General features: G+C 34.9%; 1 protein-coding gene across 5 annotated transcripts in view; it reads left to right on the top strand.

Moving 5' to 3' along the window:
* Window positions 1–19,154, top strand: part of LOC105443780 (fibrillin-1) — a 70,300-nt gene that overhangs the window by 30,127 nt on the left and 21,019 nt on the right. For all 5 annotated transcript variants that reach the window (XM_030989027.1, XM_030989028.1, XM_030989024.1 and 2 more), the window contains 16 exons: window positions 781–900; window positions 2,058–2,180; window positions 3,544–3,663; window positions 5,697–5,816; window positions 7,084–7,206; window positions 7,969–8,088; window positions 8,464–8,580; window positions 10,211–10,459; window positions 10,879–11,007; window positions 12,019–12,147; window positions 13,281–13,403; window positions 13,998–14,110; window positions 15,253–15,478; window positions 16,400–16,525; window positions 17,696–17,821; window positions 18,153–18,275. In XM_030989027.1, the coding sequence (XP_030844887.1) occupies window positions 781–900; window positions 2,058–2,180; window positions 3,544–3,663; window positions 5,697–5,816; window positions 7,084–7,206; window positions 7,969–8,088; window positions 8,464–8,580; window positions 10,211–10,459; window positions 10,879–11,007; window positions 12,019–12,147; window positions 13,281–13,403; window positions 13,998–14,110; window positions 15,253–15,478; window positions 16,400–16,525; window positions 17,696–17,821; window positions 18,153–18,275 (2,187 nt within the window). The remainder of the gene's footprint in view (window positions 1–780; window positions 901–2,057; window positions 2,181–3,543; window positions 3,664–5,696; window positions 5,817–7,083; window positions 7,207–7,968; window positions 8,089–8,463; window positions 8,581–10,210; window positions 10,460–10,878; window positions 11,008–12,018; window positions 12,148–13,280; window positions 13,404–13,997; window positions 14,111–15,252; window positions 15,479–16,399; window positions 16,526–17,695; window positions 17,822–18,152; window positions 18,276–19,154) is intronic.

The following is a 19,154-nucleotide window of genomic DNA, read 5'->3' as shown; positions in this document are numbered from 1 at the left end:
AATTGTCTTCAATACCATATACTGTAGACTAGCTGATACAAACAAATTTGGTAGCATTTTTTAAGTTGAGTTACAATGTCATTTGCTTGCTAATTAGGTTATATTCACAATTGGTGTTACAGCATTTTTAAGTTGGAAGACCAGGGGTGGTGAAGGAAGTGGTGCTGCCCATACAATTTTAGTGGTGAAATTGAGAATTTTGTGCAATGTTGAAAGTCCTTGTAAATTTTGGTCAAAACTTGACATATGTCTACAATGTTGGTATCAAATTTAAGCTATTAAACCAACTGTGTATTACTGTCTTATAATTAAAAGGTTAGTTTGGCTAGTAAATGGTAATGTCTGAAACTGAAATAATGGGAATTTCAATCATGAATTTTGTGCTGTCTGTACATAATTCAACGGGCAATTTAATTTTTGGTAATTGTGGGAAAGTTTTAATATTTCGGTCAAAATTTAGTACACGACTACAAATTTGGTACCAAATCTATCTATTGGAATCCATCTTACCGTCTATGTATGTAAAGTATGTTAGACTTTAAAATTACTAGTGACGCAACACTTAATATATGACTATTCGTTTAAAGACTACCTCACTATAAAGACCGCTTTTCTTGTCTCCATTGAGCGGTCTTTATATACAGGTGTGTAATTGGGTTTTTTACCTCCGTTTATCAAATCAATCAGATATAATGATTAATGTCTGGGGACCGACCTTTGGCATCACTATCTGAAAGACGTAACGGTTTTCACTGTAATGCATTATCTATCTTTATCTAGATGCGAATGAATGTGACGATGACCCTAATTGTGATATGGACGCACAGTGTGTGAATACTAATGGATCATTTGTCTGCTCATGTAACGAAGGATTTCAAGGAAATGGATTCGCATGTGAAGGTAGCTATAAAGACCTATATGTACATGTAGCTATCACAAATTCTATATTCTTATAAATTATGGAAAAACCTAGATAGTCATGGAAAAATAATTAATTATGATAAGTTATGGAAAGTCATGGACATTGATAATAGGTGTGAGCCATGTGATGCTATGGCAGCCTTCCAGTTTGAACTGACAATGGGCGTGGTATTTGTACATCCCTTGGATGCCACAACCCAAACCGAAATGGTACCTATCTAGTTATGGAAAGAGGTACAAATAAGTCCATGAAAGAAAAACTCATTAAAAAATTGAAGAAAATTGCCAAAATCTTGTACACATATTCATGTAGAAATGCCGTGCAACTTTGTCCATTGAAGCCATTTCCACTGTTGTATTTTTGCACCCTTAACTCAATCACCAAAACATTTTTTGTTTTGACGGAAGGGGTACCCTGTTGTACTGGATTCAAAATATGAGGTCCAAATATTTGTTTTACAAAGAGATACAAAGAAAATAGACTAGTCGATGCATGTTTCTGTGTTCGCATAGAACAAGGGCCGCATGAAAGCTAAGGCGTACTTGCGTTCCGTGATAGGTGCTTTAGGTTATCCTTTGTTTTCTTCAAACTTCTTAGCCGCTAACCCATAGAATACCATGTAGGTTTTTTAGGGTGACGTCACATACTCTAGCTATACACAAATTGCATTTGGAGATGATTGGTGCACTTCAATCATGTGACAAACTATCAACCAATCATGGTCTATGTGTGGCCCATATCGCATCACCATTCAAGTCAGAGCAGTACTATTTTAATTTATTTCCAGACAGAGATAACCAAAAAACATACAGAGACAAATAATGTAGATTGTATAATGATACTATGAATGATATTTATATTAATATTACTGCTATCATTATAATTGTTTTTTAATGTTATTATTGGTAAGAAGAAATTTGTTGAGTGCTTGTGCGCCTTAATCATGGAAGCTTGGCTAAAGCCGGGGTGTATTATATGATTGCAGGTCCCTTAAGGAGAACAGTGTAAATACTGATGAGGCTACCCTTGGTAAAATAAGACATATTATTAACATAACAACATTATTATTACTTTATGTTTGTTAACTGTCATTGTTATTCTTATTGTTCTTGTTGTTGCTATTCTATTTTCACAGATATCGATGAATGTACATTGGGAACTCATGACTGTCAGCAGAGCTGCATTAATGACAGTCCTGGGTTCAACTGCAGTTGTTTTTCAGGCTTTATTCTTATGAATGATAACAAGACATGCATGGGTATGTATTTCCTTTTGTTAACCCTTTGAAATCCCCCTCCCTCATTTTGTGGTTTGACGTGCTGGACAGCTCTTGATTCAGAGCTGTAACGAGTATACCACATGCATGATAAGAAGGGAAACTAAATTATGCACACCATGTGCCCATTTTAGTTGAAGTTTGAAGTGTATTTGTTCCCCATTTACTTTTAAAAAAACTTTTTTTTTTCTTTTCATACAAGTGTATTAGGGTAGATTGCAACAAAAAAATAAAGATTTCAAATCAAGTATACATGTACGGAAAATAGAAGTTTCAAAATATATAGATATGACAGGCAAGGTAATACAATGTACAATGTAGGAAGCCTTAATAAAGAGCATAGCTTGTAATGAAGTGAATAGGCTCGCATACTGAGTTACACAATATAGTAGGTCTGAATTAAAAAGGTATTATAGGAGTCGAAAACGTTGTAGTTTAGTATGCATGATCATTTGCATTCGATATCACAGATTTTAGGAGGGCAAGTATGCATTATAATTCATAAATTAGCAACACATGTTATGTTTTGTTATCAAAATTTGAAATTTTCCCAACTTTTGGACAAATTCCCTTCTCACATACTGCATATCGTTTCCAGAGACACTGCATTGCATTGAAAATATAGCATTAAAAGAAAAATTAAGTTGTTGTTGCCGATTTGAAAAACCGTATATGATCAATCGGGCCCTTAAATATGCCTTCCTGAAAAGAAAAACCCAAAATAATTGAGTAGGAGGTCATCCCCACCTTACACTCTAGCAGTAGCAAAGCTCCTGTAATAGTCAATTGGAATATCGCTACAAACTACCAAAATGACTCAATATTCCAACGTATATGATCTGATGCGGTTGTTGTTTTAGTTTTAATGGTGCGTGTCATTCAATTGTGATATTAATGCAACTCTATTCGCAAAAAATAATATAATGATATGCTACCCACAATATCTTTTTAAGTGACTACCCCAATGTAGAAGGCAGTTAACTGACGAGCCTGACATAAATTAAGATTTTGTCAATATTCACTGACCAACTTGACAATTTCATATTGAAACAGATGTAGCGATTTTATATGTCAAATATTCATATTTTTCTTATTCCGATTTATTTCAAACTTTTACCTTTTTTTTTCTTAGTTTTCTGTTTTCATAGAAATAAAAATATTACAAAGGTTGGCTTTCCCTTTAAATGGGATCAATTAGGCTTTTGTGCAGACACAATTTCTTAAGGTGTCAACACTCTCAACCGAGGTATCCTAGGAACAAATGCGGGGCTGATAATGATAGCAGTTGTGGCTACCCAATACTGTAATATTTTTGATCTGAAATTCTTTAATATGAATATTGCAGTTACTGAAAGTTGTGACCTCGAATGTGGCTCTGGTGTCTGCATTAATTCTACGGACGGGGAAATCTGTGTATGCGATCAGACTGGATATGAATTCAATTCAACTATAAACAACTGCACAGGTATGAAAAATACCAACCTATTTTGTCCTTATATATTGCCGGCCATATGTAAGTATTTATTAACCCTATTTTAACTGGGCTATTTCAGACCAGGTTTTTACTGGGGGGGGGGGGGGGGGGGTCAATTTGACCCCCCCCCCCCCCCTAAGATCTCGGCCGTTTCACCGCCGATCGCCGCGAAAATTCGCATGCATGTCAAGTGAAGTGTGTAGAATACTATGGTAATTTCAAATTTTTGAAAAATTCACTCATTTGCATATTTATGGTAATTTATGCAAATAAGGTCATCAAATTCACATTTCTGCCCATAAATCATAGATTATTCATGTTTACGTATTCTTTTTCACTACATATATTTATTAGACCATTTGGAATAATAATACAACACAAAAAATTGGAAGAGCCAGGTTATTCCTTATGTTATCTCTTGTTTTTATAATTTCTTATGTATTTCATTGTTTTTTTAACTTATGTATTTTATTGTTTTTGTTGTTTTATTTCATTTATAACTACAATTCAACTATTTTGACCCCAAAACAAACATCTAAACTTTAAACTAGACTGAATAACCAATGTTTTATCTATTTTTAGGAAAAATGACTTTTACATATGTTTTGTACACAAATCACGAAAATGAGCGATTTTCGGGCTGACATGCAAAGACAAAAGGTCACGTGACCTTGTAACCGTAGGTCCGATTTTCAAAAAAATCATTTTAAAAGATGCGTAAGACTCAAAAGTAAAAAGTCATGAAAGGAAAATTTTATATCTGCCGCGGTTTCGGAGTAGTCGCGAAATTTCTACAGGGGGGGGTCAATTTGACCCCCCCCCCCCCAGTTAACGTAGGGTTAAAGCCTATCTGCACTAGTTTGGCTAGGAGGGAATCATCAAATCAGCTCTCAATTAACGTAAGAAAAAGGGGACCGTGGGGGAACAACGTGTCGCTTAGGCATTGTTTGTTATATAGAGGGCGCAAGTAGCTACAAGTAGTGCAGTCCCGCTGTTAGGTATTAGCCATACTAGATCTAAGATAAGACTATTTGTGAAGTAAAATGACATGGGTAATGCAAGTGACAATGGATTGTATGTTCTGAACTCCACAATACTTGAAAACATATATAGGGCTCCAAGTAAGCAGATACTTGCCTGCGTATACACATATATTCTACTTCTAAAAAGTCCCAGTGCAAGGTCTTTAAGGGCTACAGATGGCTCACGTATAATACTTCCACCATGAAGCCCAAAATGGAGTTTGCATGGCGTCAACCGGGGTAAAGCCTTTTATATTACTGTTCCAAGCCATTGATAGGCCTGTCATGATATTGCCACTGCAGCCACTGTGAAATGGGCTGCACTTTTTTGTGAGCTTAGTATGTGCTCGTTTTGACTAATTAGGTATAAGTGGATATTTATTTTCAGATGCATTTCTAAATAGTTAACACTTTTAATTTTTCATTTGTTAATGAGGGATATATATCGAAATACCATGCACTCTTTTTGAGGCACCAATACAGTAAAAGATTTTGGTTAAATGGCATGGTGACTATTTTCTTTTGGGCCATACCCCTGAGAAAAAACTGCTATGCCCATCACCTCAGAGAAGACATATTTTCAACTGGAGTTCATGGTATAACATGTGACAAAAGCTTGTTGCAAAAATATTGTGTATCATCTTTCTGTTACGGTTCTAATTATTTGTTGTTCACTTCTTATATATGTGCAACTCACTAATCAAATTATTTGTCTGAGAGCAGTCAAGTGTGATTCATTTTATTGAAACTCTGGCACAATTTTCCATTAAAAGGCATCTGATAGTTCCCATTACATCCAAATATCAACAAAATCTAGTAAGTGCTTACAAAAACTGTACATGACTTTGGGATTCGTTATTGAGCAGCTGCCGGTTTGGTATCTTTTGAATATACATGTACATTGTATTTTCAAATTTTATGTTTTAATTTTGTTCTACGGTTAATAGCAAAATTTAATGTGATTCAATATCTGTGTTTATTTATCCCTCTTATTTCCCACAGACGTCAATGAATGCCTTGGGGAGAATCGTTGCGAAATGGACTGCGATAACATCCCAGGAGGATACGTCTGTTCCTGTGTAACGGGCTTCTTGCTCGATGTAAACGGAAGAAGTTGTTCAGGTAGGCCTTGATTGTATTATTCCTTTATGTAAATTCCATGAAATTAGGGCCAAAAATGTGACAATATCCAGGTAAAACTGTTGTTATGAAATAAACTAATACACATGGAAGATGAAATCATTCTTTTTTATCAAATGACTATGCGCTGCCAGAACAATTCTGTTTAAGTTGCATCTCTTCAATTTTTTTGTTAAATATGCATTTCTTTTTTTATTAACGTTACATAGACATCACATTTATAAAACATTAACCCCCCCCCCCCCCCTCTGTACTTATATTTGGCCTTATGATATTGATTCATTGTGAAGCTAAAGTACACTCTACTTGTAAACATAGTGAGCTATACTTTTTATGCTAAACTCAATTTGGGCGAAAAATTGTAAAGTTCATTGGAGACATGGTTTCTCACTTTTGGCACATACAAATTAAAATTAGGATAAAATACATGCAGTTCCAAATGGCAAGGAAATTGATTCACGCACTGAGAAGTGCATTATGCTGTTTAGTTATACTAGTTGAACTCCACAAGTCTAATCCATTATCATATTGTGACTTAACCTGCGTACAGTGTTTATTTACTATGCACATGCGCACTTGAATTATTTGTATAATTACGGCTAAACACATATTTGTTTATATTAGTATATAGTACTCATCTTCATGTTCAATATCTGTTATTATCGCTTTATATGCCACACAAATATTCTCCTTGTGCCACATAGTATTTAGCATGGGGTAGATAAACAAAAGAGTTTAAGATTATTTAACTGTTTTCAGTGCAAGATTATTTAAGTGTTGTTTATGGAGCTATTCGACCCTGGAAATGGGAAATTGTGCAAAGCCTGGATTGTTTTGGACACACATGTAGCAATCCATATATCAATTGGTCCCTATTCGTTTGTGCAAAGTTGCATGTGTGGCAAATGAATGACTGTTCATAGAGACAAAGAAAGCAACCCAACTGTTAAAATAGCCTGGGCTAAATAGGGTTAAGATAAGTTTGTTATGGAGGTTTTGACAATGGTTTCGCACCACAGCTTAAATCAAAACACCCTTGATTTTTTCAGAAGAGTGCATATTATTCAAGCACAGTGATGGCAGTTGTTCTAAAGCCGGAGTAATAATAACGGAGTGCCTGGAGTGGCAATGTGCCAGACAGGAATGATCTGCAAGATTTCACTTGAATTCATTCCATCATGTTTATATGACTTAGTACTCGGATGATTAGAAGCGTTGATCGATTTTGTTTTTCTTTATATTATTTTAGATCGGGATGAATGTCTTGATGGTACTCAAGATTGTGATACCAATGCTGCATGTTCCAATACAGAAGGGTCCTTCTCCTGTTTATGCAATGATGGCTACACGGAAAATGGAGCAATGTGTACAAGTAAGGCACTTAATTTCAACCTCACTTTATTGGTCAAACTTTTGAAAGGAAAGAGACATAATAGTCCAGGAGAAAAACAAATTATTGGTAGATGCAGGCATGAGAAAGATTTTAAATATCGAACAAAAGTTTAGCATAAATATCATTGAAAAAAATGAAGAAAAGAAATTGATTTAGAAATAGAAATAATATTAATGTATTTTTTCTCTCCTATCCCATTCAAGTTCTTCTCCAGCTGACATGGAAACAAACTACACAAAATTATTTTCTTTTATTCTTTTAGGCATAATTTTTTTATTTTTTTATTTTTGGCCCACAACCAGACTTTAAATAAAATAAAGCACACAATTACCCCAATACTATCATAATTTATTTTATTAAGTGATTGTATAACATTATTTTACAAGAATGTGGAGTAGACCCGACTTTGAGGTAAGTTAAAGAGCCCAATACAGCACAAATATTGAACTTTGTAGGAGATTTGGGTTGTCTGTCCGTCCGTCCAAATGAACTTCCAGTGAAATCCCTAACCTGCTGCTGCATTGATTCAGCCATCAAAACTTAATCATCTGCAAACGACATTTCCATAGCACATCTTTATTTCCTGGTTCCAATAAAAAAAATCGACCACAGTAGCGAGCAGCAGTGGAGATAAGACTGATCCCTGACGAACACCCACTCCGATATGAAAAACTCTGAGAGTACCCACTTCCACATCTCACTCTTTGTTCTTTTTTTATGCTGTGTGTACTCCTCATATAGATACCGATGAGTGCCTTTCTACGTCCCCATGCCACGTCTTCGCGAATTGCATGGATACAAATGGCTCTTTCAATTGTATGTGTATGCCAGGTTTCTCTGGTAATGGCTTCAGCTGTGTAGGTACGACATTTCAGATTCTTTTATTTTCTAATTCCTTTGAAAAAAGTACACATTTTAACATATTAAATGCAAATACATACAAATGTAAAGACATTATGCGAGAAATGAGTAATATATGAGAGGGAAAAAAAAAAGATTCAACAGAATGTGCGCGGAAATGCTCTAGTGATTGGAAACCTGTCATATAAACTGACTTTGTTGAAATTAACTTCCGTATACGATGATGTCGTCTACAGGTAGTATGCTGCTCCTTTCGCTGTATAATAATACTTGATAGTTTATACAACATTTCTTAATGAAATTTTCGTTTATTTTTCCTGTAGTGTGTACATGCTATAAGAATTAATCCATCCAAATTTTCACTTTCTTTAAAAGATAATAATGAGTGTGATCAATCTCCTTGTGATGAGAATGCTGCATGCAACAACACAGATGGGTCCTTCTCATGTACCTGCCTTGAAGGTTATACTGGGAATGGTCTAAGTTGCTCAAGTAAGTAGATACAATATTTAAAAACAAATATCTCTCTCTCTCTTTCCCCCTCTCCGGATTCATTCCTAGGTTCACCAGCCTTTTTCAGGCATTTACTCACAAAAGAATACCTCTCTCTCCTTTTACCTCACAACTTCTCTCCTTTTACTTCCATCTCAACAATTTCAAGTGGTCCGCAATAGGACTAAACACAAAAGAACAGTTTACTCTCCTATAACTGCTCTCAATCTCTTTGTAGTCGCATATATTAAGACAAAGATGTCTATATCAATACAAGATTATGGTTATTATTTTAATTTTACTCTTGTATAATATCTTGAATGTATTCTGTTTTTTATCATTTAATATTTAACGTCTCAATATAGCTTTTAGTTGTAACAATTGTTACATTTGACAAACCATGTCAAATCAATTGCCATTTTTAATCTGCATTTTCAATGGATATGTGCTTAGGATGAATGTATTACATTGATGAAATTTTCATTTCATTTACTTATTGAATTATTTTATGTATTCAAATCATGTCAAAAAGTCTATGAATATAAATATTAAAGTAACAATGAACTTGATTTATCAATTAATCATATTGTATATATATATATATATAGTGTTTATACTCTTTTTAATCTCCTCTTTATTGCTGTCAATAATGCCTGTCTGTCAGTAATAGACCGGTTTGATAATGAATATAAATTTGTGCAGAACCCCTGGTTAATAGTTATTTAAGTCAGGGCCTATGTACGGCTATACTGTAGATGGAATCCAATGTGCATACATTATTTGTTGCCATGTCTGGCAAGCCTATGGCAATCATCTGATTTGTCAGCATAAAATTAGCAAACAGCTCTATTGATGAACAGAGCATGTATACATGTATGTATGTGTGTGTGTATGTATAACATCATAATAGGCTTAATTTCAGTGAAACCTGCTTTTTCATAGTGACCACCTGAATAGAAAGGACATATACAGAAAACCAAATCATTGTGACATCAGCTCCTGCTCTGTTGAAGTCTCCACTCATAACAATTAGGAAAAAAAGATCTTCTTTCAAAACTTTAAAGAAATCCATTTAGACCTATCTTGTCATGCACTCAGTATTTATATCTTTCTGGATTATGATTATGTTATCCAAGTTTATAATATAAAACGCCTAGAGAATTTAATTGTAATTATTATGCACAATGAATGTAAATGATTGTAACGTTCAGTCATCTTTCCAGCCAAGATTAACAGAAAGTGTCTCAGATTTTCTGTGATGTTTTAACCAATCTTTACTCAATAAAAGGATAAGGTAAGAATTCTTGGTAGATTTTTTTTTCTTCAATTGGCATTTAAAACACATATCGACTGCTTTAATATTTGAGGTCTGGCTCACAAGAAATTGCACATCTTGCCATGACCCCTCGGTGCGCCGCCCACCCAGGCAAGCCTCTGGGTCATGGCAAGATGTGTGCGTGTTCTCTTGAGCCTATTTAACAGCCAGGCCTCTCAAAGCATTCAATATCTCTATACAAGAACCTACCGGTATACATAAAAACCAAGTGGTTTACATGTAAAGATCGCTTTTCTTGAGTAGTCTTTGTAGACAGGTCTCACTGTATGATGTTCATATTGTCATTTAATGTAGATATCAATGAGTGTGAAGTAGACCCGCCGTGTGGTGTGTATGCTGACTGTTCAGACAATGAAGGTTCGTTCACATGTTCCTGTCTGCCTGGTTTTCAAGGTGATCCCTACGCGGCATGTACCGATATCATTGAGTGTCAGAACCCATCCTTGTTCACATGCCATCAACTAGCGTCTTGTGTGAATACTCTTGGAAACTATTCGTGCGAATGCAACAATGGTTACGAGGGAGATGGGATATCCTGCTCAGGTATGGATCATTAAGATTATATTAATGACAATAACGATAAGATAAGAAGAAGAAACAAAGAAAAATAAGGATAATTATAATTATAATAATGACAATAGTAATATTAATAAAAATGATGATGATAATATTCATAGTGATAATTATAATGACATTAATGGTAATAATAATAATGATATACTTATAATGATGGTAATGGCAATGATAATGTTGATAATAACAATAATAATAAAAAAATGATGATTATGATAATAGCTCAATAAAATGACTTGAATCCCATTACGAACATGTAGTTCACAAATACATTTTGAAACATAACCTTCTCAAAACTAAGAATAACAAGCTTTGTACGTCCAAAAATAATCTGTAATCGATATTGTATCCTTTCTTTTCCCATCCAATGTATGTCTATGGATATGTAGATCAAGATGAATGCAGTGATGTCCTTCAATTCTGTGGACCAAACAGTAACTGCTCCAACTCGGTTGGCTCTTATGAATGCATGTGCTCCGAAGGTTACGTGAGGGAGAATATGGATAGCAATTGTACAGGTATGGTATCTTTTTACTGGTATGGTAAATAACAAACATAATATCGTATATGAATCACATATTAAGTATGGAATTCATATGAATACATATGAATTAACTCTGTTTTTCACAATTTGTTCTACTTGTTGACAACTTTCCTACCTATGTATATCGTTTGCGCATCTTTAAACAATTTTTTTTTTAAATCAGGCGTACAGTTACAAAGTCACATGACCTTTTGTCTTCGCATGTCAACCCAACAATTGCTCATTTTTGTGATTTGTGTACAAAATATATGGAAATGTCATATTTCCTAAAAAAGAGATAAAACATTGGTTATTGGGTCTTGTTTAAAGTTTAGGTGTTTGTTTTGGGAGTCAAAGTAGTTAAATTGTAGTTAGAAATACAACAACAAAAAAATTACAAAAGTTGAAAAAACAATGAAATACATAAAAAATTATCAAAACAGGAGATAACATAAAAAGGAATAACCTAGCTCTTCCAAATTGGTTGTCATATTATTGTTTCAAATGGTCTAACAAATACATGTAGTGAAAAAGAAATGCTTAAATATAAAGAATATATGATTTATGGGTAAAAAGGTGAATTTTATGACATTTGCATAAATTACCATACATATGCAAATGTGTGAATTTAAAAAAAAAAAAAAAATTACCACAGTATTCTATACACTTCACTTGACATGCATGCACATTTTTGCAGCGATCGAGATCTTAGGGTGGGGGCATAATGCACCCCCCCCCCCCCCCCCCCCCCGGGCCATATTAAGACCTCAAATAGCCCAGCAATTTTCAGGGTTAAAGGGCATAGATAATCTCTAGTAGTAAAACTACCCATCATTCTTGGGAATACAATAGAAAACAGGAAAACCACAAAATAAATGGATGATGCTGACAGAGAAAATATTAGTAGTTTGAAGGGAAGACTACAGAGGCTCTGTATTATTCCCCATAAAAATCAAATTGTTATTATTATCATTATTAATATTGTTATTAATATCATTCCTGACAGATTTTAATGAATGTGACAACGTTCAAAACACCTGTCCTCCGGATATCTCTTCGTGCGTGAACACAGATGGTGATTTCATGTGTACATGTGGTTCTGGGTACCAGAATGATTCACCCAAGACCTGCAATGGTAAATGATATGGAATTACTATGTTTTTGTATTATCATTGTAAATAAGGAGGACGCTCGGGGAAAATTAGAATAAGTGGAGGGAGAGAGCCTCATCATGGCGCGAAAGTCAGTAATCCCTCGTAAGAGGGAAAATACTGACCTTGGTCAATGATGATGTACAGTATAAACGAGAAGGTCCCTTAGTTCTTGCTGTACCGTCTGCAAATACATGTACATGTGACAGAGAGACTACATGTACATGTACAGTTAACAACTAAATTATTCATCCCTTACAAAGTAAAGTATAAAGTTTTGTGATGTTATAAGTATGTGAAAAAAATGATTAATTTGGCAGTTATTTAAAAGCATTTTCAATCAAGCATACTGCATGTACATGTCCAGTATAATTATGATCGCCAATCTGTATCACTGCCGGTGCTAGAATATTAATCAAGCATTCTAAATATCAAAGAGTTATTATATACCACTAGATGTACATTTATATACATTGTTTGAGAAAATACCAAATTTGTTTCAATAGGATCTTTTCTCATTTTACCATCAAACAGTGCTAAATGAGTGAGGAACAGAAACTTAAAGGACTACCAAAAATCTCATTTACACTTTACAATAATTTTCTAATATGAAATTGAATATACCTGTATTAGGAACTGTTGCTATCATTAGACAAGGTAAATAAAGTCCCTACAACTTCTGTACACATAACAGGATAATTATAGGTGTTCAAAATTACCCCATTGCTTTACGGGGAACAGTTGTATAAACTCTCTTCAGAGGCAACAGGTAAAACATTGTCTGTCTTTTTGTAAAATCTTGATACCAGCAATTATTCCAATGTCCTGTCTTGGAGTGTAAGACACTGAAGAATTGTATAGCTATACAAATACTGCATTGTTTAAATATCTGTACAGGGCTTAGAATCATCATCGGGGTATTAAGCTATATGCAAACCACACATATCATTATTTTTATTACTATTATGAATGGCGGTCCTTATGAATAGCGAGGTAAATTGCCTATGGTTTGCTCGCTATTTATATATTGTCACACGTTATAGTTAATGGTCCTTATGAATAATGGTCCTTATAGATAGCAAAACTTGATCAATTTTTTGTTTTACCCACTATCTAGACACAAATGAGTGCGCAGAAAGTACTCGTGTCTGTAGCGACAGTCGAGAATGCATCAACACTGTGGGACACTTCAGGTGCATCTGCACTGAGGGCTTCGCTGAAATTGGAGGAAGCTGTGAAGGTAACGCAATCTCATCGGCCAATATGAATTGATGATACTCTTAGATTTGGGTAGCTTGGGTTGATATGGTTTATTTTTACCAGGGGACCGACCGCTTTTAGTCCTCTCCTAGGGACTTTGTAATGAGGATTCAGGCCTTTAATACCACTGAGCCACTCGCCTCCTTGCAAGTTGTGACTTTTGAGCTTTAATGTGAATGGGGATGAACAAGATAATCACAGATAATCTCACAGTTAACCTGTTCCTTTTATTTCCATTTAACCCTACATAACCCTGGGGGAGGGGAGGGGGGGGGGGGGGCTTAATAAGCATAAATGCATAAATTACCATAAATATGCAAATGAGTGAATTTTTCTAAAAAAATGAAATTACCATAGTATTCTTTACACTTCACCTGACATGCATGAAAGTTTTCACGCTTTAAGGGAAGAGGCCAACCATCCCCCCCCCCCTCCCGCATTCTGGGCTATGCAGTTTCAAAATAGCCCTGGCTATATAGGGTCAAACCAACATGATATATGCTTGTGGACTTCCCCTTCAAGTAATTACAAGAACTAATGAAAAACAAACTTTTATTTTTTAATCATATTTTAGCGTCCTTAACCTTGCAACTGAGGGTAAGATTTGAAGCCATTCTCGGTGCCTTAATTGCTGCCAATCCATCTATTATCGAATCTGCTACAAATCAAGAGCAACTTGAACGTGACGTAAGTCAATTCCATATGTACTCATTATTGATTAAACAGTAAGTCTGTTCCACATTCATTTTGTTTGTTAAGTGTACCAATCACCTGAAACCGTAATTTGTCTACAGCTAGAATGCATATAATCAACATCAAATCAACCTAACCCGGTATTCTATAGGCAAGCAGATTAGAAGTATGAACAAAATGTTTTCTTTTGATGATGTTGTTGTTGTCGTTGTAGTTGTTTGCCAAGGCATACAAATATTGAACGTGTATACAGGTCATGCAAGTTTGTACAGATAATGCATATTTGTTTAAAATAACTTAATTTGTTAGATTATTTGAATGAAAGCGACTCTAGAATTCATGTTTCTGATTTATTCTCTGTCTTAGAATAGACTTAATTTTATGAAACCATTTCTGTGTGTGAAATCATTACAAAATGTGATATATATGTGATGTATTCAAAATATGAAACAATAAACTGAAACTGGAAATAGAGAATAGATCAAACTGCATGCGGCCTCTATTGTATCATAACTTGTACATGTGCATCACCAGTTACTTTTATGTTTATTGAGAGTGATTATAAACTAGAATTTTTTTCTTTTCAGAACCAATAATTGAAGCTCATACTTTGAATAATATAGTGAGATGGAAAATAGTTTTGGGGGATTGTTATTACACTTTAGATACACCTGTATATATTGTGCCTTGTTGTGTGAATTCACAGGCGACAAGAATAAAAATTAAACACCACCTCTGGAAAGAAAGAGATGTTTTGTTACACCTTCACTTAGATTTAATTGCCATACCTTCTAGAATTGTCTCCCTGCTCAATTCACAGAAGTAAAGTCCTTTTTAACAGTATGCTGAACAAAAAAATAAGACAAATCTTTTTGAAGATTAACTCTGATTTCCCCCCAAATTCATCCTCCTAAAAAACAGTACTGATTGATCTAGTTAAAACCATAATGATAATAATGGTTTCATATTAGAGAAGAGAATATGGGCTTACGTGGTTATCTTGGTGAAAATACGTCTGAATCACACATTTTTAGGTAGAAAGTAAAGGTCTCCCCATTCCCCCTCCCTGGAAAATTTTGTTTTTGACTTTTGAAGAACATGCAATTTCATGTGAATGTGTGTCATTTTATCTTTAGATGCTGATGTTTCTCCAAGGCATTTCAGAACTTGGGGAATCTGTATATATGGCTACAATATCAGATGTGAATGTGACCAGTCCCTATGCTGTCATAGACTTCAGGACAGATGTTGAAACAACACTAAATATCAACGACACAGTATTGGAATCGTTGTTCAACAATGCTCTACCAGATAACCGGCGCTTTGGAGTTTCAGGAGCCGAAAATATAGTCAATCAAGAGGGTAAGGAGGGCATAAGGACAAATAAGCATGAGTTTTCCTTGGGAATTGACACCATTTGGGTATTTTCCCTAATATTAGAGAGGGACAGGAATTTCTTTTTGGCACATCAAATCTGCTGTGTGTGATACTTCTGCCCAAATGAATGCTACTTCCGCAAAGTCTGTGTCAGATGTAGCATTTATGACATACTACTTATAGAAACTGCAGACCATATCTCTTTAAAGGGCAGTCCAACTTTTGCAAGTAGTTTTTTTACATGAAGCAGAAAAATAAGAGAAGCACAATGGTGAAAGTATGACGTAAATTGAAACAATAAGAAATACAGTAGGCTTGCGGGTGCACCATGTGAGAGAGAGGGAGGATTGAGGAGTCCTGAAAAGGACTCTCGGTAATCTTTTGTGAGGGTTTGTAGTCCTGAAAAGGACTGTTGGTTATCTTTCTTAGCTTATAGTTCTAAGGAGAACTATAGCGCTTGGAGAGGATGAGTGGCGGGAGTGGCTCGACGTTTCGAACAGGTTGACTATCCGTCATCAGGAGTGGAGAATAGCTGGCGTGCGTGAGCTTAATTCACCGGGGTGCGGACGTCAGGGAAAAATACATGACCGTGTGGGCTTGAGTCATCGGGAGTGGACATGGATGGTCAAAGTTATAAGTGTTTGAAATATAAGATCACTACATCCTTGCACATCACAATTGGGCAGTCTGGTCAGTGGCTTGTCAAGAATATATTGTACTCAAATTGAAGTTTCCATGAAAGCAAATACATTTTCATTGTTACTTAATTTACATGGAAATTATACATAATTTACGGCCCAATAATGTGTGGAGGGAAAGGGAATAATGTTGGAATACTATAAACTGCAAAAGATTATAAACCTGAACATGATAATATGCTTTATATTGTTTGTTTTCTTGCTGCAGATGTTGATGAATGTGCCGATGATCCAGTCCCGTGTACTAACGGAATGTGCACTAACACCATTGGGTCTTTCTTCTGTACTTGCAATGACGGATATATTGAAAATGGAGCAAGAACTGCTTGTATTGGTATGTAAAAGGGAATTTTGTAACAACGTAAAACATGCATAAACATATCCCTTTGGTATTAATATTCATTAAGACATGTTTATCAAGGCTACCAAAGGGAAACAGGAAAATTGGCCACTGTAGACACTAGGCCTTTCAAGACCAGTTCTTTAACACATACTATTATTATGTTGGTTTGGTTAATGTAAAAGCACATCAAACAAGCAGCTCGCAGTCTGAAAATCTTCAAGTTACAAACAAATTTAGAATATATAAAAAAAATATATATATTGTAAGTTTAACTTTTGCAGAAATTATATAGCATTGATCAGATAAATCGAAATTGCAAAACGAAATAATTTGTTTAATGTAGTAAACTAGTAATAAACTTTTATGTTGAAAGACCAAGATTGTTAAAAGGAGAGAATGGAGAAGAAAAAATGGAAAGTTGTTTTGAGCGAAAGAGTTCAGAAAGTATTTAACAATTGATATGAACATTTCTATTACCGGTACACAAATTGAAATTAAGCATAGAAATATGTATTGGAAGAGATGAAATTAAACCGTACAAATTCAGTTTTTCACTTATAAATGTAAACACAGCGTTCATATAAATCAAGAAAGTTGTTCATAAAATTAGAAGGAGATTTAAATAACAATATTGGGTAATTTCGTATATTGCACATTATATTGGAGAAAGAAGCCCAAATTAAATATTTGGCAAGGCCATAAAATTGCAGTAACAATTGAACACTAATGATTTAATGAAACAACGGATCAAAATGTGTTTACAGTGTAATGTAATCTGAGAGTAAATTGAATAAAATGTATGTAGCAAACGTAATATTATAGCGGTTTGTTTAAACCAAACATCTACTGATGTGCATGAAAAAAAGAAAGTTGTATGTCTAACAGATTTCAAAATGTATTTAACAATGGCTATCGCTATTGTTAAATGTAATGACACCATTAATCTGTATTTCTGCCTAGAGGGAGGCATTATAAGTGCCCACTTAAGACAGGTGGACTTCATAGTGAGGTATCCACTAAGGCAGGCAGAGTAATTGTCATGGGGGTAATTGTGCTGGAGCAGTTGCAGGGGGTAATTGTCCAGGGGATTAAATGTCCTTGTTGAGTAAGTATTATTCGGTTGTTATACTGTATGGATTTCTTGATTCCTTTAACTGCCAGATATTGATGAATGCGAAGATGATTCCACCCTCTGTGCTAAAGGAACATGCTTTAACACCGCCGGTTCTTATACTTGCAACTGTGACGTAGGGTTCCAACTAGATGGCACTGGTGTCAACTGTGAAGGTATGCTTTTCTGATTTTTGCTTCTTTCTTGTAGAGTTGCTTTCTTGCCATAAAGGTGGAATTCCCCTATAATTGGTTCATCTTTACACAATCCCCCCTCCCCAACCAATTACCATCCCAAATTCAAATCTGCTCCATCGTCTCTTAAAACATAATGAATATTTTATCTTACTGTAAAAACCCAAGACGTACATATTCCAATGTCTGCCTACATGTATTTCAAGTAAAGACACATTCCTTTGCGTGTCCTTTTTTTGGTACAAATTTGATAAAGTGTATCAACATTTTGAAAGATGTCATCTTATAACCGATACCATTGTCTCCTGTATAGACATTATTGAGTGCGATGCTGGGAATCTCTGTGCTAATGGAATGTGCGAAAATAACGAGGGATCATACATGTGCTTATGCATTCCTGGATTTGCAGTAGATTCAACAGGAACTGAATGTCAGGGTAAGTATATCTTAAATTCAGTGTTTTTCCTCTATAAAAATATATCCATTTTTTAAAGAAACCCTATCATTTTGGCCAACGTATTTTTCAATATTTTAATTTTTAAAATCTTATCATTGATTCATATATTATAGTCACTGCAACTTTTTTTGTAACAGTATGCAGGATTGACGCCTCAAAAAATCCTTCAAGGTTTTTATGCCACCAAACATCTTACTTTCATTTCTTTGTTAATTATGTTGCATAATTTTCCTTTCTTCTCCTACGTTTTTTCTGTTTTATTTATTTCTCCACATGTATTTATTTGAATTTTATCTGTTTGAATTGTAATTTTAATGGAATTGTGAAAAAACATAAAGAGGTTGACCCTTAAAGAATGTTGAAGCTAAGATCAACAGTTTCAACGACATCACTAATAACATCTCTTGTTTTGTTTTGTTTTTGTTAATTGCAAAGACAATTTGTGTCCATGTAAAGTCACACCAATTTTGGGTAAGGTATTTTGATCGTAGGGCTTTTTTGTGAGGAAATTTTGATTTTGAAATTGGCTAGTTTTGCAAAACGAAAGAGTGAGAAATTTGCACATGATGGCTTCTTATATAAGCTGTGTTGACAGATTCATAACTGCTCTTGTTTTGTGACGCCTCAGTTACATTTGCCACAGCAGTGGTAGGGTCTCAAATATGTACGGCCAATAGTAATTATAGGTCCGCCGCAGCATTCTCACGGTCATATACTGTAGCAGTCACATATGTTAGCGTAGCCGCACAGCTTACTTTTAATTTGTGGAGACAGAAACCTGCGGCTGCCGTGTGGCAAGAATACGGGAGGCGTGCCGGGGCCCTGTGTTGCCCGCAGGGTGTGGCACATACGGCAAGG

This window comes from Strongylocentrotus purpuratus, unplaced genomic scaffold (genome assembly GCF_000002235.5).
Source record: "Strongylocentrotus purpuratus isolate Spur 01 unplaced genomic scaffold, Spur_5.0 spur5_scaffold_18, whole genome shotgun sequence".
Lineage (NCBI taxonomy): Eukaryota > Metazoa > Echinodermata > Echinoidea > Camarodonta > Strongylocentrotidae > Strongylocentrotus > Strongylocentrotus purpuratus.
The sequence above is the reverse complement of the archived record's forward strand: the minus strand, read 5'-3'. Positions and strand labels throughout refer to the sequence as shown.